Genomic DNA, 21,579 nt, shown 5'->3' with positions numbered 1-21,579 from the left:
TGATACTTTAGAAGTAAAGTGGATCGAAACACAAAATTTAACCATATATTCAAAGTTACTAAGTCAAAAAAGGGCCATAATTCCGTAAAAATGACAACCAGAGTTATGCAACTTGTCCTTTTACTGTACCTGTAACTAGGCGTAAAACTTAGTATAGTGTAACCTGTACATAAAGGTTGCGGTTAATTATGTTTTGGTTTGTCCCAAGCGGAAGTCATTCGCTTGTCAATTTTTTCATAGAACGTATTTGGAGAAAGAAACAGAAATCCAGTTAGTTTTATATATTTCATTAGGAATCAGTAAATGATAAGTAAGTCATAACATTAAGAGGTATTACTGCTTTTGTATTTGTGTTTATCATCCCTGATTCTTTCTTCTATTCTTTTATTTCTCTACTCAAACTATCGGGCTATCGGTAAAAATACGTTGTTATGAATTATCACTTTCACTTTGCAATAATTAATATTTCAGCTTGCAGAACTAACCCCACCAGCCATATATAGGAACAGCAGGTCCTGAATAGCACATATTCAGTGAGTAAACTGTGTTTAGTTAGTCATTTGTATGTATTTGTTCATGTTGTATGTTTGTATCATTGTATGATGCAATATGTGTAGGAAGTTATATCTGTGCAAGATGATGTATTGTTTTAACTTGTTTTAATATTAATTATAGTGCTTTGATTCTGCAAGATGATGTATTGTTTTAACTTGTTTTAATATTAATTATAGTGCTTTGATTCTTGTGTGTATGCGTATTGTCATATACTCTTGAGGGGAACCACACATGTTTTAATAAATGTATGTTGTGTTGTATATTTTCAGGACGTCATCTTCTACTTCTGACTTCCTATAAACAAGGCTTAAGCTATATGAATATTGATTGTATTCAGGGAATAAAGTATATTGTAACTTGCTTGTTACGAGTACAAGTTATTAGAAATACCCCGCGTGACAGGAGGTTACATACCCTTATGATAGTTTGCCAGTGTTCCAAGTATGAAAGCCATATCTATGATACTTTAGGGGTAAAGTGGACCAAAACACAAAACTTAACCAAATTTTCAATTTTCTAAGTACAAAGGGCCCATAATTCCGTCCAAATGCCAGTCAGAGTTACATAACTTTGCCTGCACAGTCCCCTTATGATAGTTAATAAGTGTTGCAAGTATGAAAGCAATAGCTTTGATACTGTAGGAATAAAGTGGACCTAAACACAAAACATAACCAAATTTTCAATTTTCTAAGTACAAAGGGCCCATAATTCCGTCCAAATGCCAGTCAGAGTTACATAACTTTGCCTGCACAGTCCCCTTATGATAGTTAGTAAGTGTTGCAAGTATGAAAGCAATAGCTTTGATACTTAAGGAATAAAATGGACCTAAACACAAAACTTAACTAAAATTTTCAATTTTCTAAGTATAAAAAGGGCACATAATTATGTCAAAATGCACGCCAGAGTTATCTTACTTTGCCTGCCCAGTCCCCTCATGATAGTAAGTAAGTGTACCACGTTTGAATGCAATAGCATTGATACTTTCTGAGAAAAGTGGACCTAAACGCAAAACTTGACCGGACGCCGACGCCAACGCCGACGCCGACTCCAACGCCAAGGTGATGACAATAGCTCATAATTTTTTTTCAAAAAATAGATGAGCTTATAAATGACGCTGCACACTTCACGAAAATAGCAGACAACAAGTATACTGTAAACGTATAAAAATTTGTCGGTATGAAATTTCGTGGTTTAATAAAAAACAACTAATTCGTTGACACGTAATTTCGTGGATTTCAAATTTTGGGGGAAGATTGACAGTCATAATAATTAAACTTTTCTTAAAACAACCAGAGTAATAACGAAGAATAATCTGCTAATGTGTGTTGACAGCAAGGCTTATGATTAATGTGCACTGAAGCATGAAAGTATTGCCGATATTTGGCGATAAGAGCGAATAAGCGGCCATCTTGTGGGTCCCTGCTCGCTAATTGCCATCAATGTTGTTTTGACAATATTTGCAATTCTTTGCTCAATCGGTCCCCTAGTAATAACAATTGAGTAATAAGGTCCCAAAAATACAGGTGTGAACAGTTATGTCACTTTTAACTTTAATTGGCACTAATTGACATGTGATAAATCTGCAAACTGTTAATTTGACGACGTCACGTAAAAGAGAACAATCGTTGATGTACAGTTTAAATTCCGTGCTTGATTTAAAAAGTATTATTACCCAAACACTTATTAAGAAAACAACATATTGTATTACCTAGCATATCTCAATCAAATATCTCAGATAACCGAAAACAATAGAGAATGTCGGCAATGACATTCAGATAGGACCGATTTCTGATTAAAAATGTAAAATAATCGTTGGTACTTGAATTCGTGGTTCAGCAGAACAACGAAATCCACGAAAATTCATACCACACGAAATTAAATGGTTTTACAGTATTTAGGAAAGTGTTCATTCCTCCGCAGTGCTTGTTAAATGGTATATTTCTTTTCATTTAAATAGCAACCATTACTATAAGTGCTTTAAAAATTCGCAAATAAGATGCACATTCTCTCTTGTATAAAAAAGAATTTTTTATTTTTTTTTACAGTTTAACTGAGACATGCATGATGATCCAGTGCAATAATTAAATAATACAGACTAATTAAAAAACAATTTCCATCTGTGGAAGCTTAAATACAATTACACATACACACATAAAGCCATAATGAAAAAAATGGCTGAAGATGCTTAAAGTATCATATTTGATACCGAGGCAGTGCATTTGCTTTTATTGATATTATTATTCTGTTTTATTATTCTGAAAAGACCCATATAATTTATCTTAATTATCTTAAGGTAGCATATGCCTACCTGAGTTTCCATCAAGCCCAGTTTGTTTTAGACAAAAGACATTGAACCTACTTTCAAATCAGCGACATAAAATACAATGGTAAAAACATTCAATGGCTTTCAAAGATCGTTTGTGCTACCTTGTCAGATATTTTTTAAAGTTCTAAAGTTCTGATATAGCATGCTTACCATGCCAGGAAGGCCGGACCTCCCCAGTGCATCTTCAAGTCATCAGCAGTAAATCCCAGCTTCATGTATGTCTGTTGAGAGTAGGAATAGAAGTGAGTTATATATACTGCCCTAGACCTGTCAATATCAAATGCAACTTTTAGTCTCAATACTATAAACACAATAATTTGATACAGTGTTCAAAAACACAAGGGCTGAAGACCTGCATGGATGATTTTTGAGCTAGGCAAAGCTATTGCACTGGTTTACCATTTGAAACATGGGCAAAGCTATTGCTCTAGGTTACCTTCTTAAACATGGTCAAAGCTTTTGCGCTAGTTTACGTTCTGAAATATGGGCAAAGCTATTGCCCTGGTCTCCCTTCTGAACAAGGGCAAATCTATTGCACTGGTTTACCATTTGAAACATGGGAAAAGCTATTGCTCTATTGAACCTTCTGAATCACAGGCAAAGCTATTGCGCTAGTGAACTTTCCGAAAATTAGGCACAGCTATTGCACTCGTTTACCTTCTGAAACATGGGCAAAGCTATTGCTCTAGTTTTACTTTCTGAAACATGGGCAAAGCTATTGGGCTAGTCTAAATTCTTAAACATGGGCAAAGATATTGCATGAGTTAACCTTCAGAAACAAGGGCATAGCTATTGCTGTAGTGAATCTTTTCAATCACAGGCAAAGCTATTGATCTAGTTTACCTTCTAAAACATGGGCATAGCTATTGCGCTACTTAACCTTCTAAACCATCGGCAAAGCTATAGTCCTAGTTTACCTTCTGAAACACTGCCTCCTGTCCAGTGAAGGCCAATGGTAAATTGATGCCATTCATTGCCATCCAGTCGATATGTTGCTCCCATTGAGACCAGTCCCACCATGCCATGGAGTAGCTGACAGTACACACATTCTGGTAGTACCGAAACCTGCAAAACATGTTACCAGAAACCTGCAAAACTTGTTAGCTTTTAATACCAGAACCTGCATAACATGTTACTTAGTATCTTTTAGAACCTGAGCCTGTGAAACATGTGATTGGAGTTAAGCTAAGAGTTGAAGAGTAGCTTATAGATAGTAAGCAGCTAGGACTGCACACATTTTGGTAGTATCAGAACCTGCAAAACAGGTTATTGGAGTGTATTGGACATTCTAGTAGTATAAAAACCTGCAAAACATATTATTGGGGTGTATTATACATTCTGGTAGTAAAGAACCTGCAAAACAGGTTATTGGAGTGTATTAGACATTATTGTAGTAACCTGCAAAACAGATCATTGGAGTGTATTATACATTCTGGTAGCATAAGAACCTGCAAGACAGGTTATTGGAGTGTATTAGCAAGTCTGGTAGCATAAAAACCTGCAAAACAGGTTATTGGAGTGTATTAGACATTCTGGTAGTATAAGAACCTGCAAAACAGGTTATTGGAGTGTATTAGACATTCTGGTAGTATAAGAACCTGCAAAAAAGGTTATTGGAGTGCATTAGACATTCTGGTAGTATCAGAACCGGCAAAGCAGGTTATTGGAGTGCATTAGACATTCTGGTAGTATCAGAACCTGCAAAACAGGTTATTCGAGAGTATCTGACAATACACACATGCTGATGGTACCAACATCTACAAAAACATAAATTGGGAGATAAGCACACACTCTGTGAAAACTGGAACCTTCAAAATATGTTATTGGTGAGTAGCACACATTCTGGTAGTATGAGAACCTTCAAATTTTAGAGTAGTAAACATTCTGTTAGTACCTAAATCTGCAAAACATGTTATTGGAGAGAAAATGTTTTTGTAGTACCAGAACATGCAAAACATGTTTTTGGGAAGAAGCACACATTCTGGTAATACCGGAACCTGCAAAAAATGTTATTGGAGAGTAGCACAAAATATTAAAGTACCCGACCCTGCAAAACATGTCTTTGGAGAGTAGTACAAGACCCTACAAAGCATGTCATTGGAGAGTAGTACCCGACCCTGCAAAACATGTCATTGGAGAGTTGTATTAGACCCTGCAAAACATGTCATTGGAGAGTAGTAACAGACCCAACGAAGCATGTCATTGGAGAGTAGTACCAGACCCTGCAAAAGATGTCATTGGAGAGTAGTACCAGACCCTACAAAGCATGTCATTGGAGAGTAGTACCCAACCCTGTAAAACATGTCATTGGAGAGTAGTACCAGACCCTGCAAAACATGTCATTGGAGAGTAGTACCAGACCCTGCAAAACATGTTATTGGAGAGTAGTACCAGACCCTGCAAAACATGTCATTTTTGAGTAGTACCAGACCCTGCAAAACATGTCATTGGAGAGTAGTACCAGACCCTGCAAAACATGTCAATAGAGAGTAGTACCCGACCCTGCAAAACATGTCTTTGGAGAGAAGTACTAGACCCTGCAAAAAATGTCATTGGAGAGAAGTACCCGACCCTGCAATACATGTCATTGGAGAATAGTACCAGACCCTGCAAAACATGTCATTGGAGAGTAGAACCAGACCCTGCAAAACATGTCATTGGAGAGTAGAACCAGACCCTGCAAAACATGTCATTGGAGAGTATTACCAGACCCTACAAAATATGTCATTGAAGAGTAGTACCAGACCCTGCAAAACATGTCATTGGAGAGTAGTACCAGACCCTGCAAAACATGTCATTGGAGAGTAGTACCAGACCCTGCAAAACATGTCATTGGAGAGTAGTACCAGACCCTGCAAAACATGTCATTGGAGAGAAGTACTAGACCATGCAAAACATGTCATTGGAGAGTAGTATCAGACCCTGCAAAAGATGTCATAATTGGAGAGTAGAACCAGACTCAGCAAAACATGTCATTGAATAGTAGTACTAGACCCTGCAAAACATGTCATTGGAGAGTTGTACCAGACCTGCAAATCATGTCATTGAAGAATAGTACTAGACCCTGTAAATCATTTTATTGGATATTAGTACCAAACCCTGCAAAACATGTCATTGGAGAGTAGTACCAGACCCTGCAAAACATGTCTTTGGAGAACAGTATCAGACCCTGCAAAACATGTCATTGGAGAGTAGCAGCAGACCCTGCAAAACATGTCATTGGAGAGTAGTACCAGACCCTGCAAAACATGTCATTGGAGAGTAGTACCAGACCATGCAGAACATGTCATTTGAGAGTAATACAAGACCATGTAAAACATGTCATTGGAGAGTAGTACTAGACCCTGCAAAACATGTCATTGGAGAGTAGTACCAGACCCTGCAAAACATGTCATTGGAGAGTAGTACAAGACCCTGCAAAACATGTCATTGGAGAGTAGTACCAGACCCTGCAAAACATGTCATTGGAGAGTTGTACCAGACCCTGCAAAACATGTCATTGGAGAGTAGTACTAGACCCTGCAAAACATGTCATAGGAGAGTAGTACTAGACCCAGCAAAACATGTCATTGGAGAGTAGTACCAGACCCTGCAAAACATGTCATAGAAGAGTAGTACCAGACCCTTCAAAAGATGTCATTGGAGAGTAGTTACAGACCCTGCAAAACATGTCATTGGTGAGTTGTACGAGACACTGCAAAACATGTCATTGGAGAGTAGTACTAGACCATGCAAAACATGTCATTGGAGAGTAGTACCAGACCCTGCAAAATATGTCATTAGAGAGTAGTACCAGACCATGCAAAACATGTCATTGTAGAGTAGTTCCAGACCATGCAAAACATGTCATTGAAGAGTAGTACTAGACCCTGCAAAACATGTCATTGGAGAGTAGTACTAGACCCTGCAAAACATGTCATTGGAGAGTAGTACTAGACCCTGCAAAACATGTCATTGGAGAGTAGTACTAGACCCTGCAAAACATGTCATTGGAGAGTAGTACTAGACTCTGCAAAACATGTCATTGTTGAGTAGTATATACCCTGCAAAATATGTCATTGGAGAGTAGTACTAGACCCAGCAAAACATGTCATTGGAGAGTAGTACCAGACCCTGCAAAACATGTAATTGGAGAGTAGAACCAAACCCTGCAAAACATGTCATTGAAGGGTAGTGCCAGACCCTGCAAAACATGTCATTGAAGAGTAGTACCAGACCCTGCAAAACATGTCATTGGAGAGTAGTACCAGACCCTGCAAAACATGTAGTTAAAGAGTAGTACCAGACCCTGCAAAACATGTCATTGAAGAGCAGTTTCGATTACTCACATTCTGGTTGCACTTGAACCTCAAAAACGTTTTATGGAAAAGCAGCCGACATTCTGGTTATAATAGAACATATAAAACATGTGATTTAAAAAGAGCTATGAATGCACATATTCTGGCAGTACAGTAACCTGCAAAACATGTTCATGAAGGGTGGAAGACGTTTTAATATTAGCAGAACACAACACATGATTGCACAGAAGCAGTTTCAACATACTGGTAGTAACAGATTTTGCAAAATTTGTGATACAATATTAGGAGACTCTGGTTTTACCTGGAAATGTGCAAAAATTGTGTAATACTAAAATTTTTAAAATATGTCATGGCTTGTATGTCTTTAGTCATTAGGGCACATGTGAGGAACATAATGCCTTGTTCTAAGAAAACTGGGATTATTAAATGTCCATGTCATCCACGATAAGACTCTGGATACTTTCTGCTTTTATGAAAATTTTCATTTAAAGAAGGTCTCTGATAAACAAAGATCTAGTGTAGAAAGAACAGGACCTGGCTGTCCCTGATTTGCCTGTAGGGAATGCACAGGCTTATCTGGGATGACACTTTACTCACATGCATTAAACCCAGATTTCCCAAAACAAGGCTCATATGAGGCACATGTATGGAACAAATTCAGTGTTTTTTTCCTTCTTTATAAAGTACTGGAAAACAGCACTTTTCAACTGCAAAAAAAAACGAAAAATTTCCCAACTGCTGCTATAACTTTTTATAATAATATTTTTTTAATTTTGATATTTTTTGCATTTTTTTTCAATAAAATGCAACAAATTGTTTATCTCTCTAGCAACAAATAAAATACACCAATTTCCTAATCTGAAAAATTTCACTACGCAAACTTTCCCAACTTCAGGCTTTTTTTGCTTTTATTTTTTCCAACTTGGCTGGTACCGGTACTTTTCACAATTAATTAATGGGGAAAAAAATTGCTAATATTTTAGCTATCTCACCTGTCATTTGCCATAATGGTAATGCCTGGCTGGGCGATGGCTGGCAGTGGTGATGGAATGTTCAACTGTTGTCCAGCCCACGTAAACTGACGCCCACAGTGCACTTTCAGGTAATAGTAGAAACCCATTGCAGCTGCTACACCTGTTGTTGCAGTTATGAACACTGTGTTGCCATCGGAAATAATCTGGAAGGGGACACAGTGTGACTTTGATTTTTTCGATGAATTTCATTTTGAACATTCTAACCCGTAGATATACCCCAATAATAATTTTCTTTGACTTTGCTGCTATATAGGCTCGTGCCTTTCAAAAATCTGGCATGGTTTACATATGAACCTCCGAAAGCCTATAACCATTCACCTTTTCATGAATTAAAAAAAATTAATTATATTATAATATTACATAAATGTTTTAGATCAATTTTGGCATTTTCCTGAGGTGCATTTTTAATAAATGAAGTTCAGAAAATACAGAGCAGACATTTATACCAAGTAAAGATGTGCGCTCTTTCTTGTTTAAAATGTAGTTCTGGTATTCAGAGTAAAATTAACATAACCCATTTATTTTCTTTATAAGAAATTGCGCAAATAAACTCTTATTAATGTAAATGGCTCTTGCTGAGAAATCAGTTCAGATAGACTCAAAATTTAACAAGAAATTAAGCAATTAAACCTTTCCCAATCAAAATCAAAGTGCAAATAATTATATGCAACCCGCATAAAACCAGAATAACCTGCCAGGAACAAACAGGCTGTTCAGGTTTATGCTGTTTGCTGCTCATCAGTAGCATAGGGTTTGAAAATAAGCCTTTAAAACCAGAATCTATTAAGAAAGGACAATTACATTGAATGAATCCAGTACTTTTGCACCAGTGACAGTCACGTTGAAATGTGATGCAAGGTCCACCCCTAAGACCCGTCCAATCAGCTGCTGAGCAGCCAATGATTGGTCAGCAATACTGGATGACGGTCGTAAGTGATTCAATGTGGGAAAATCTGAAATACAGTTCTCGGTGCATATTTAAGTGAATATTTTTAAGTGGATATAAGACTTCAACATAATTTGTAATAATGCATTCTGACTCTTTTAACTTGCAATTCCTATAAAATACTATGTTTCAAATTGTATTTGTACTTTTCAAACCTGAAGAATATAAAATTCAGTTTTCTAAGTTAGTTGTATTTTCACATTTTGTTAATATTTTTTCAATATTTCAATGTAAATTATTTCATGTAAGCAAGGAAGCATTCAAGAGTTGATGGAAAAACTACTGTATCCCCTAAGAACTTCTTTATCAGAAACAACAGCTCTCAATCCTTTACCTTTCATGGCTGAAACGTGGCCCACCACCACAAGGCATACTGCTATCATCCATGACTTCATTTCTGAAACTGCAAACAGAAAGAATTTCATAGCATGAGAGTTATAACATTTTATTAAAACCAATTGAACAAGAGATGTATTTGTCAGAAACACAATGCCCCCTATTGCGGTTTTGAAGCCATTTATTTGACCTTTGACCTTAAAGGATGACCTTGACCTTTCACCACTCAACATGTGCAGCTCCATGGGATACACATGCATGCCAAATATCAAGTTGCTATCTTCAATAATGCAAAAGTTATTGCAAAACTTTAACCAAGGTTAAAGTTTTGGGACACACACAATTAATGAATAAATGAATGACAGACAGACAGACAGGCCAAAAACAATATGCCCCCAATCTTTTGATCCGGGGGCAAAAGGTAAGCATTAATTGTCACAAACACAGATTTGTCATCAATGTTCAAGGGCAAAAACTTAGGAATTGGTACATCACTGGGGGTGACAGAGATGAGCACATCTGCCAATTATGGTGATGACATATTTTAAGTTTTAATCCAATTGTTTGAAAAATTTGGAAATAGATTGTGCAATTAATTTTAATTAAACCGTTTTCTGTGATATTGGTTTTTATTTTAGCTGCCCAAATTATTTTTTGCTGATGGTGTGTGAATATGGGTTAAGTGAAATTTCATAACATGACATCTCTTTTAATACTATTACCAATACTGAATAAGGACCGAATCATATTTAAATTGATAACAATCTGAATTAAAGGAGAGGCAAGAACAACTGGAAGAAATCTGTCTGTTTTATAATGGCTAACCAGCGCAGGCTAACCAGGGATGACACTTTCAGCCTTAACTGGATTTTTGCTATTCTATGACTTTATTGAAACGAAAAATATCATTAACGCAGAAAGTGTCATCCCTGATTAGCCTGTGTGGACTGCACAGTCTATTCTGGGACAACACTTTATGCACATGCATTAAACTCCTTTTTCACAGAGCACAGCCTTAATATGATTTGGTAGTTAAATATATTTTAAGTCATAGGAACAAAATATGTCATTTGATGCATTATTGATCATTGATGATGTAGTGAATTCATGTTGGATACTATTACATGGGACGCAAAGCCCATAGCTGTCTGTTAAGTCAAGAACCAATCAACTGTCAAGTCACAGTAAATGTTATGTGCACATGTGCAATACAGATTCTAAAGAGCAGACTGTAAACCAGTGTATAGCCCAGTGTGCATTCGTCATCAGCAATTGAGTACGTTCAGCATGTTGGCATGTGTATTCTCCGGAACAGATTTAGATGCTGACTAAACTATTTATTGTATGATGTTTTTTTAGTAAACATCATTCGTCTGCTGTTTCTATAATTTTTTATTTAAAAACCTATTTCCATATTCATCTGAACAATATTGTTATGTTTTTAAATTGTGACTGATAATGAAGCCCTATAAATCTGCATCCAGTTGACATTGACATATGCTTATACGATATTGTGCATTATAAAAAGATATTATATATCTAATGCACCCCTATCGATCTGCATTGAATGAACACATAGAGAGTGCTTATAAGGGCTGTATTGCATTAAATGTGATATGAACACAGAATCATCTATGTCTAAACACGCTGAGAAGGTTCTTAAATGGGTTTAATTTTGACAAAAAACTAATGCCTTATCAATCTGCATGTGTTCCAACAGCCTTGACAGTATGTTTTTTTTTTATTCCGCAGCTTAGATTTACATGTGCTTATTAGCTCTTAATTGCATGAAATAAGTTATGTACCCCATGTCAATCTTCGTCAAGTTAACACTTATCCAATCTGTATTGTATAAGATACGCAGTGAACTCTAGTCATCTGCGTCCAAAAAGTTTGAACAGGTTCCCGCCCCACACGTCCGACAACCTTCACATTGCATTTCTCAGGTTGTTATATTGGTTTGATTGCGAAAGAGAACTATGACTACGAATTGAAGTTTAATTAAAACATGCGTTTCGACAACCTTCGCAGATCATATCTTAGTTTCTATATAGTGTGAATAGACTGAAAAATAATAAAGCCTATTAATTAAGCAAAATGGTGTTATTATATTTGCTTATACTACTTTCCGCCTAAGATGCTTATGATCCAAAAGGTTGCACGTTCTATAGTGACAGCATTCATTTTGTTTTTAAAAGAATTAAACGTCATTGCGAGAATGTTTGCCTGTTTGGCATTGCGAATGACGTCTTATAGCGGGTTGCTGGCCTCTCTGTCTTCTTTATGAAGTTGAACTCCTTCCCTTTGGTTTTGCTTTTTTTTCCTTTAAAAGAAGTGCAATTTATACACGATGAAACGTACCGTGAGAGCATTTACATTATGCTATTAAGTGATTGTTGATGACTTGCATTTGTATGCACTTTGTTTTTGGCTTGATGAGCGTGAGTACAATGTTGTAATTAATAAACCCTGATATAACACTATAGCTCCATTAATATTAATGCTACATAACTTCTATACTGTAATATAGACCGTATAAGCACATGAGATTGTTAGTTGGTCGCTGTTTTTTAGGGGTCCTTCATTTATAAAACCCGATTTATCAGCACGATGTGATCGTTTTCTAGACGCATACAAATAGGGGTTCATTTGTTCCCTAACGCTATTAAATCCGTATACGAACATGAGAATATTCTATGGCCACATTACATAGAAGGTTTTTAGTTAGTTTTTGCAATTGATACCGTATAAACAACCTCAATAAGTTCACTCGATCCACAGTGATTGGGTTACATTAGCTCAGAATGCAATTAAGACCATATAATGGCATGTGAATGTTAACTGGGCGCAGATGAATAGGGATCCATAACAAATCAAACCCGACTTCAACCGTATAAGCACGATGTGGACGTTGTTTGGATGCTTTTGTTTGTTGTTGTTTGTTTGTTTGTTGAGGGGGAGGGGGCTTATATTAGTTCTACAATGATAAAAAATTGTACGAACACGCGGAGATTCAATTGATGTACATAAATAGAAGTAACTTAGTTTTTTGATGTAATTAATGGCATTTAAGCACACTCAATGTGTTGACATTACACAGATTGATAGGGTTCTATTAGCTCTATAATGCACGTATGACCGTATGTGAATGTTAACTGAGTGCAGATTACAGTTACTCATTATTATTCAACCCAAATATAACCGTTTATGCAGGATGTGAAAAACAATGTCTGGACGCAGATTAATTTGCGCTTATTAGTTCCCAAACGCTACAACACCCGTTTATAGGGGTCCTTCATTCAGCGATTTTCCTCAGTACCGGTTAACGGCACTTTCCCAATTACGAAAAAAATACAAATTTCCCAATTGCTGTCCTTAAATTCCCAATTAAAGGTAAAGGCTTTTTAAAAGCAACATTTAGTTAGTTTCCCTTTGCAGTTCTATAGCTTAAACCTAGGTTTATATAATATTGACAGCTTGAAAACACTTGGTTATCAATTTTAAAGTATTTGGGAGCAAAAAATCAAATACACCAATTTTCCAATTTGAGGTTTTCACGACTCGATTTTTCCCAATTTTGAGGTTTTCACGACTCGATTTTTCCCAATAGGACTGGTACGGGTACTTTTCCCAATTGGACAAAGAAAATCGTTGAGATTGTACGTAAATTGAAGTCCACAAGTTATCCCATGCATTAATAGCGTTATATATAAGCTTTCTCAATTTGTTGACTCAGATTGATAGGGTTCAGCTAAAGGCTAATGGAGGTATAGGCGCATGTCAATGTTAACTGTACCAATAACTTATAAACCCCAAGTTAAACATAAGCACGATGCGAACGTTATCTGGATGCAGATTTTTAGGTGCTCATTACTCATTGCTCATAACAACGCGATAACACCCGTATAAAAACTTGCAAAGAGACGCCGAGACTAAGAGATGCAGGTAAATAGAAGTAACATGATCTGCACTATACATCTGTATTCAGAACTCCATCTGGTGTGCATGTCTGCATCTAACGCATCAAATTGTTGTAGTTGCAATAATCCAACTCCCAGCTATTGACCCTCCGGGTCAAGAAGAACTACAAATTGTTGATACAGACGAATAGGGCTCCATAACATTCATAATCCTTTCTAATAGAGCCGCAAAATAAACACCTCGCACTGTTCATTACGTAGTTCACAATCTGCACTATAAATCTGTATTACAAATTCAATCTGTTGTGCAAGTCTGCACATAACACTAACCTCAAGTCACATGAGTAACCTTATTCAAATCACCAAAACGACATTTTTAAAATAAAACAGCAAAGCTTTTCATTCAATAACATTCGTCAAACTCATCATGTCTACAGTAATTGATGCAAATATCACATAAATACTTTGTGACATACCTTATTCTACCTTTATTTCACCATAAATTTATATATTTTTCCCAGGGTTGTTTTGTTTCATTGATGTACGTGTTTACTTACGCACCGCTTCTTACGGCTGCACTACACTGAATTCGTTTTTTATTTTAGATGTCGGTACCTTGCCTAAAACATAGCGACAGCATGACATGTAAAGAAAAACAAAGCCTGTTTGATTCGGAGTTTACTGCAGAATGAACAACAGATGAACAAAAAAATATTGATTGAACTAACGAACAACAGACGAGTTTCACATCCCCATTTTTAGCGATTTCTCTACATAATATTATGAAATCCTCTTACTACCATAGTACATATTTTGATAAAAAGCAGGGACCTGTTTGTAAACAGGAACAGCAGAAGGATATTGACAACCTGGAAAAAGACATGACCCATTCATGAGCTTGAATGCAGTGATATCTCATCACAAAAGACGGCTAAGCTCACATACCGGCTTCCGATGGTCAATGTATGGAATCCTTTGACCACATTTCTGTGAGTACAACCGCTAGTATCACACATAATTTGATATTTATATATTTCAGCGACCTCCTGATTCGCTCGACTGATTCTAAAAATTGCATTTAAAAGGTCAGAATCTCATGCTTGTAAGGTCAGGGCTCTACTACACGGCTGCGGTTTGGGACACTCATTTCATGTAAGTCATTCTCACCATTGAACAATTCCCGACATTAGCGGCTCGATAGTCCTGCTCGATGGCAATACGGCGCGCTTATTCGTACAGTTGATCACAATTTTAGAGACGCGGGGTGGTATCCCCTCAAGCAGTGCAAACATGAAAGGAAACTCACTGGGTTACTCAAATCCAGGCAGGGCCTGAAATCCAACTAATGGATGCTCCGGATGATTTGTCCAGGTATGGGTTAATTGTGTACAAACGAATAATTATTCAAGGGGCAATAAATCTCTGAAAAATATAACTGAATCGTAACGGCATGGCAATGTACGTTCATCCTGCAAGGATACTGCATATACAATTTCACCAACATTCAAAATATATGTTTGATCATAAGGCAATATTTATATTCAGACTTTTTTTTGCCGTGGAACAACCTTAGAGTACACGCATGTTCACCTTATAAGGTTGATGCATATACGTGTTCGGATCATTAGTGTTAAAAACGCGGAGAGGAAATTATTATTTGAAGGGCAATAATTCGTTTGAATAATAAATAAAGGAGAACGACCTGACAAAATTAACTTATTTTACTTTCAACAATATTCAAATGGCGACAAATCCCCGATGATGATTTGTCAGGAAATACGTGACAATGATGCGCCATGATGCGCATGTCCACCGTATATTGAAACTTCAAGTTTCGTCAAATCTTGATCATTGCTCTCTGAGATTTCGCGCGGAAACGGAAAGTGTGACGGACAAAAGACGAAAACACGGACATCGATTCCAAGACGTAAATCATGAAGTTTCAGCCATAGGCAAACTTACTTTCATCAAAAGTAAAACGTACAAAGCGTAACATGGGTTAGAGTATAAGTGTTTTTGTATGGAACGCCAAAATTGCCTTTTGTTAAGAGAAAAGGATAATTTATGTTTAGGTAGTTGACATTTTATTGTGTCAAGTTGAGATTATATGGGATTAAGTTTGCATTTTGTTTTAAGTTTGTATCAGTTTCCCTCATCAAAATACAGTGTTTGCGTTCCGTATTCTTGCGCGCTAGCGCTCAGTCCTGTTTTCAGATTGTTATCATCATCTAGAGTGAGTACATCATGATGACCAGAGCTGATCGACCTGACCACGAGATATTTAGTCACAATATATATATGGACACTAGTGTAAAGTGGATTTTGTATGCATTTGCCCATACATATTTACATTTTGCTGCACGAAATATTCACCAATTAGAACACAAGTGTGGTGTAATTTGGCAAAACACAACATGTATACATACGCGCTGTTTATTTTAAAACCAAGGTTAATGTTTCCGAGTGAAACGGGGATATATGTTTCAACCGCGAATGTCGATCAGTTTTCAAGCAGGAAACTATCGCTAATATTGTTAACCATCGCAAAGGTGCGCGCGCAAAACGTTTACATAGGCGGACCCGGTGGGCGCGGCGTAAAAGTTAAGTCAATTCATTGATGTTTCACACTTAACTAGATCTAAAGCACCTATTTAAACTTATCAAAGCCTTCAAAATCACTAAAATCGCTTCGCCCCCCCCCCCCCCTGGATTACAAAACTACAAATTATGCACTTTTTTGGCATTATAAGAAGGTACTTTGATGAAAGTATATAAGGCGTGACATGCACTGGTCGCGTATAGAAGGCGTTACAAATACTTCTTTTTCGAACGGTAACATGCCCCGCCTCCAAACATAGAAATAGGAATGATAGTAAACTTTATCGTCAAAATCGGAATAAGACGCAGGGTAAAATGTAAGTCATAGTATACTTAGACTCTCATTTTGTTTAACATTCTGAATTATTTTTTCTATTAGTTCATTTTCACAGTAGAATTATTAAGCTATTACAAACTATCAATAGTTAAGAACAATAAGTTCATCTATTATATTAAGCAATTGTTGGCATCGATTAAAACTATTATTAAAAACTTTTAAATACAGCAACATGAGTTTACTTTATAAATTGATGATCGTTAAGCTAAGCTATAGAGCGCAATTCCAAGTGACAGTTCTAAACATTGAACTGACAGAATGAGAGTCGACGATAATGCGTCATGTGCTTGTTAATTGGTTTTGCGTAATATTATGTTTAGATGACTCCCTATTGCAAATCAACTCATGCTGGATTCTATTGATGGCTTGATTTTTTGGCCATTTTTGATTAGCCCATTTCCACTTAGATAGGTATTTTGACGCATGTGTAGTCCTTTAGACAGTTAAACTTAATTTAAGACCTTTCTCTCTAGATTCAAGTTTTAAAGGCTTCATTTCCAACCCTTTGATACTGATAAGCAGCAAACAGCATACAACTTTAACAGACTGCGAGTTACTCGAAGGCTGTCCTGATTTAATGCTGTTTTCACATAGTCATTTTTGCCTTTGCTTCTGAGTGGGAAAGGGTCAAATGGAAAGATGCTCACGAACATCTGATAATTGTTTATCAACAGGATGTGGCTACTCTTGTTCGCGGCAATGACGTTGACCTGCGCACACTTGTATACTGATTTTTCGCGGGGTAAATTACTGAACATGCCCGAAGCGGCGTCTCCTAATGGTTAATTGCGAGGCGAATCAAACTGGATGCGGAATAGGCGTCTGGGCGGACCAAACAACAATTTGATGCCCAATGGCAAGCTCGGAATCCCGACCCCGACCAGAGACTGCGTGTTGTCGTGGAATGACTTCCTCACTCATGTACGTATGCTTTGCATTTAATATTGTCATTTATCACATGCCATAACCTGTTTCCCATGTAATATAAACATTACGAATATTTTAATCTTACACATGTGTGTAATATACTTTTTAAGCGTTTCATTGGTTTATTTTGTTCGATTGACCAGTCGCATTTTGTAATTTTTGCTGAAATTACGTTGCAACGTCAAATGACGTCACGAAATGTAAAACAACATTCGGGATTTATCATTATGTTTGCGTAAATATTTATTTCATTTGCTTATTTAAAAGCATGTGATAAAAAGATCTGACACTCGTTGTCATTTCATACCTTAATTTATTAAACTCGTCCAGGAAATTCGTTATAAAGGCTCGCCTACTATCACAATTCCTGAACACGTTTAATAAAATATGGTATGATATGACAACTCGTGCCAGATCCTATATTTACACAGATGCAAATTTACCCGCATCATTCTGCGTTAGCAAGACTGGAGCCACGCTGACCGCATATTCCATACGGCCAATTTTCGCATGACGCGACTGATATGAGCCGTGTTCTGAGAAAACTGGGCTTAATGCATGTGCGTAAAGTGTCATTCCAGATTAACATGTGCAGTAAGCACAGGCTAATCAGGGACGACACTTTCCGCCTAAACTTGATTTTCGGTAAGGAGTGACTTCCTTGAAACTAGAAAATACCATTGAGGAAAGTGTCGTCCCTGATTGCGGACTGAACAGGGCTAATTTGGGACGACACTGTACGCACATGCATTTTGCCCAATTTTCACAGAACAAGTGATCGAGCATTTTTGTTATTTTAACTTAGCTGAAACCAACATCTTTCAACAGTTAATTTGTAATTCTTGGTCTGTTGCTACTGATAAGTGACTTTTTATATCAATATTGTACGTATATCGAATTCTCTTCTGCCATGAAATGTGCTTGTTATTTTACCCTTTTTTCTATCAAAGTTTGTGTTTGCTCATCAGGTAGTGGGGAAGACGTACATCGCCATATACGGTATCAAGAATCACGAGGAATTATTTGAACAGAAATCATTCAAGTTCAAAGTTCGGTGGACATTCAATGGAACATTCGTAAACCGTGCGGGAAGTTACTGGTATGTAGAATCTCCTGAGTTATACCGTCATGGTAAATTTCTCAGTATTGTTTTTGCTTTGCCAAAAGATGGCAAATACTTATGTAATTTCTTTCCTTTCAGATGGCAACGACTTTTTCCGTAGTTTAACTTCTCAATCTGTATCATAAACTGATAATGTTCGTTTGCGTTCACAGTCCTCACAATCAGACACTAGTACATAATTGTAGGAGGTTCTTATATTTGGGCCGTGCTCTGTGAAATGCATGTGCGTAAAGCGTCGTCCCAGATTAGCCTGTGAAGTCCGCACAGGCTTATCAGGGACGACACTTTCGGCCGAAACTGGATTTTTGCTAAGAAGAGACTTTCTTTAAACAGAAAATATCATAAAAGCAGAAAGTGACGTCACTGATTAGCCTGTGCGGACTGCACAGGCTAATCTTGGACGACACTTTACATACATTCATTGAACCCCCTTTTCACCGAGCATGGCCAATTTGTATTTTACGAAGATGTCATGTAAACCTTATGCACATTTGAGTGGCGTGAGTGATAATAAAGTTTGTGCAAATCGCGAATTTTAAGTTGATCCGTTCACGTACATGTATATTTTCAGGGACGTTACTAAACAGCCGGCCCCTGCATGCGACTTCTTCAACGGCAACTTCCAGAGAGTCGACTCGACCACCGCCAGCTGGCGTGCTTTGGAAACAGGTTTTATTTGTTTACTCCATAATTGATCCGTTCAAACATAGACTTACCAGATTTGTGCTGCACCATTTTCTCGTTTGTTGGTTGTAGCATGTCTTAATAAATGTCTCTTCAAGCACTCGTAATAGGCGATGCGACGACCAAAGTAACCAGACCAAGATCATTTTCAAATATCCCCAAATGTATGACATAACGCCAAACGGTATTCAACAAAATGTTGACAAACCGTACAGTTTAACCTTATTCCAAACAGTTATTGGTACCTGTAATGACGATATATCAGTTTTCTTCTTAAACCAAAATATCGTAACATTTATATGCTTTCAGGAACGTTCTTGACTGCCAACAGGAGGGACTATCTGATCAGTGACAATCCGAGCGAGTACCTTATTTTCCACATATGCTATGACCCCTCACAAAACGTGGCCAACAAATGCCCAGTTTCAGGGACCTTGCTGGTCGTCAGGGTAGGTGGACGCACACTCACTTTCACTTGCTGGTCGTCAGGTTAGGTGGACGCACACTCACTTTCACTTGCTGGTCGTCAGGGTAGGTGGACGCACAATCACTTTCAGCTTCTTTATTTGAGTCGCGTTCTGAGAAAACTGGGCATAATGCATGTGCGTAAAGTGTAGTGTCAGATTAGCCTAATCAGGGACGACACTTTCCGCTTTTATGACATTTTTCGTTTGAATGAAGTCTCTTCTTAGCAAAAATACAATTAAGGCAGGAAGTGTCGTCCCTGATTAGCCTGTGCGGACTGCACAGGTTAATCTGGGACGACACTTTGCGCACATGCATTATGCCCAGTTTTCTCAGAACTAGAATCATTAATGTTGTTTTCATGAGTCTGCCTCCAAGGACCAATGAAAGTGGAAAGCAGTTATAAAGATTTGTATTTGTAGCGCAGATGACCCTGTGAGAATTTGAACATGCATTGTACAAATAATTGTAATAAGAAATGCTGTTATTTGTAATAACTATTTAACAAATCGCAATTGGACTTTTTAAATATAAATAATATTAACGGAAATTGTTCACATGTGTTATGTTGTAATGAATATGACTATAAAAACAAATTAGAAAACGAATGATCTTTTTAACAGGACCGACGTCCCAACGTGGACGTGAATCCCGTCGACGGCATTCCCGACGGTGACCTTGAACTGACGAACACCGACTGGGCCAGTATTGACCGAAAGTCGAGGTCCTGTATCGGTGAAAGTCTTGTCAACACTGACGCCCTGGGTTTGGAGTGGTTCTGGAAAGGACCGGGTATGGCTTTTTGCAGTCCGATGCATGGTGTCTTCAAATGACATCAATATTTCATACTTGTGTTTGCATTCATCGTGACATAATACTTTTTAATGTGTAACAATCTAACATGAAATGTTAACAATATAACTTTTGGCGAAATCTGAAAGAAATAAGAACACATTTACTTTTGAAATCTAGAAATTTGAATAAAGGATACACTTTTTAGAAGATACTATAATTAAATATTATTCCAAAAAGATGTTTGAATGCGACAATTTCTTTTACAGAATGCCGTGCGCCATAAAAGAGCCCAACGATAATTGTTCCGAATCGCATCTCTGCCTGTTGACTACCCACTTTAAATCGCTGACAACAACATCTTTTGCGTATACTGACAAACAGTTCTCAAATAAAACCATATTCACGTTTCTATGTGTCGTTCGTCTATCACTTGTCTACAAAATAATGTAAAATCCGCGATGACCGTTGTATGCAGTGAAGTAATTTTTATTTAAAATTTTCGCTTGAACATCTATCTAAATGAGAGTATTTTATAATGAAACTGTTAAATCGTGATAGTAATTCGATAAAAGAAACTTTAAGAAAGCATTTGCATCGATTGAATGAAACATTTAATAAACGCACATTCTTGTTGTTTACTTTTTCTACAAAACCTTTCGTGTAAGAATGTTTCTGTTTTTGCAAGTTTATATTTATTGGACACACGTAACTGGCAATTGTTTTGATATAATGAATGTAGTATGTGAGCATACATAACTGGCAGTTGTTTTGATATAATGAATGTAGTATGTGAGCATACATAACTGGCAGTTGTTTTGATATAATGAACGTAGTATGTGAACATACATAACTGGCAGTTGTTTTGATAAAAATGAATTGTATTTGAGCATACATAACTGGTAGTTGTTTTGATATAATGAATGTAGTATATGAACATACACAACTGGCAGTTGTTTTGATATAATGAATGTAGTATGTGAACATACACAACTGGCAGTTGTTTTGATGTAATGAATGTAGAATGTGAACATACATAACTGGCAGTTGTTTTGATGTAATGAATGTAGTATGTGAGCATACATAACTGGCAGTTGTTTTGATGTAATGAATGTAGTATGTGAGCATACATAACTGGCAGTTGTTTTGATATAATGAATGTAGTATGTGAACATACATAACATCAGTTGTTTTGATATAATGAATGTAGTATGTGAGCATACATAACTGGCAGTTGT

The 21,579-nt window shown here is 37.0% G+C and overlaps 2 protein-coding genes across 50 annotated transcripts in view; one reads left to right on the top strand and one right to left on the bottom strand.

The window, feature by feature from the left end:
• Positions 1-14,004, bottom strand: part of LOC127868847 (alpha-N-acetylglucosaminidase-like) — a 64,049-nt gene extending 50,045 nt beyond the window's left edge. For 44 of the 49 annotated variants that reach the window (XM_052410943.1, XM_052410948.1, XM_052410956.1 and 41 more), the window contains exons 1-6: positions 13,472-13,625; positions 9,494-9,562; positions 9,015-9,166; positions 8,172-8,356; positions 3,799-3,946; positions 3,032-3,102 (exon numbers count right to left, since the gene is read on the bottom strand). In XM_052410943.1, coding sequence (XP_052266903.1) covers positions 3,032-3,102; positions 3,799-3,946; positions 8,172-8,356; positions 9,015-9,166; positions 9,494-9,562; positions 13,472-13,502 — 656 coding nt within the window. In that variant the 5' untranslated portion in view covers positions 13,503-13,625. Of the gene's footprint in view, positions 1-3,031; positions 3,103-3,798; positions 3,947-8,171; positions 8,357-9,014; positions 9,167-9,493; positions 9,563-13,471; positions 13,627-13,891 lie in introns of those variants that run through there. The other 5 variants (XM_052410988.1, XM_052410940.1, XM_052410990.1 and 2 more) reach the window with 5 other exon arrangements.
• Positions 14,005-14,270: 266 nt separating this feature from the next.
• LOC127868855 (uncharacterized) lies at positions 14,271-21,339 on the top strand. Its single transcript, XM_052411004.1, has 7 exons — positions 14,271-14,404; positions 17,025-17,271; positions 18,246-18,376; positions 18,972-19,069; positions 19,394-19,533; positions 20,173-20,341; positions 20,611-21,339. Exons 2-7 carry the CDS (start codon positions 17,158-17,160, stop codon positions 20,625-20,627), a joined length of 669 nt encoding a protein of 222 aa, XP_052266964.1. The 5' UTR covers positions 14,271-14,404; positions 17,025-17,157; the 3' UTR covers positions 20,628-21,339.
• The last annotated feature ends 240 nt before the right edge of the window (positions 21,340-21,579 follow it).

Source organism: Dreissena polymorpha, chromosome 2 (assembly GCF_020536995.1).
Source record: "Dreissena polymorpha isolate Duluth1 chromosome 2, UMN_Dpol_1.0, whole genome shotgun sequence".
In the NCBI taxonomy this organism is placed as follows: domain Eukaryota; kingdom Metazoa; phylum Mollusca; class Bivalvia; order Myida; family Dreissenidae; genus Dreissena; species Dreissena polymorpha.
Note: the sequence above shows the minus strand (reverse complement) of the source record. Positions and strands in the feature narration are given on the sequence as shown.

Excerpts from the sequence above, each read along its gene's own strand:
- LOC127868855 (XM_052411004.1), top strand. The coding sequence starts at position 17,158 with ATGCGGAATAGGCGTCTGGGCGGACCAAACAACAATTTGATGCCCAAT. Across the intron at positions 19,070-19,393 it reads CTGGCGTGCTTTGGAAACAG|GAACGTTCTTGACTGCCAAC; the intron begins GTTTTATTTGTT and ends ATATGCTTTCAG. Across the intron at positions 19,534-20,172 it reads GGACCTTGCTGGTCGTCAGG|GACCGACGTCCCAACGTGGA; the intron begins GTAGGTGGACGC and ends TCTTTTTAACAG.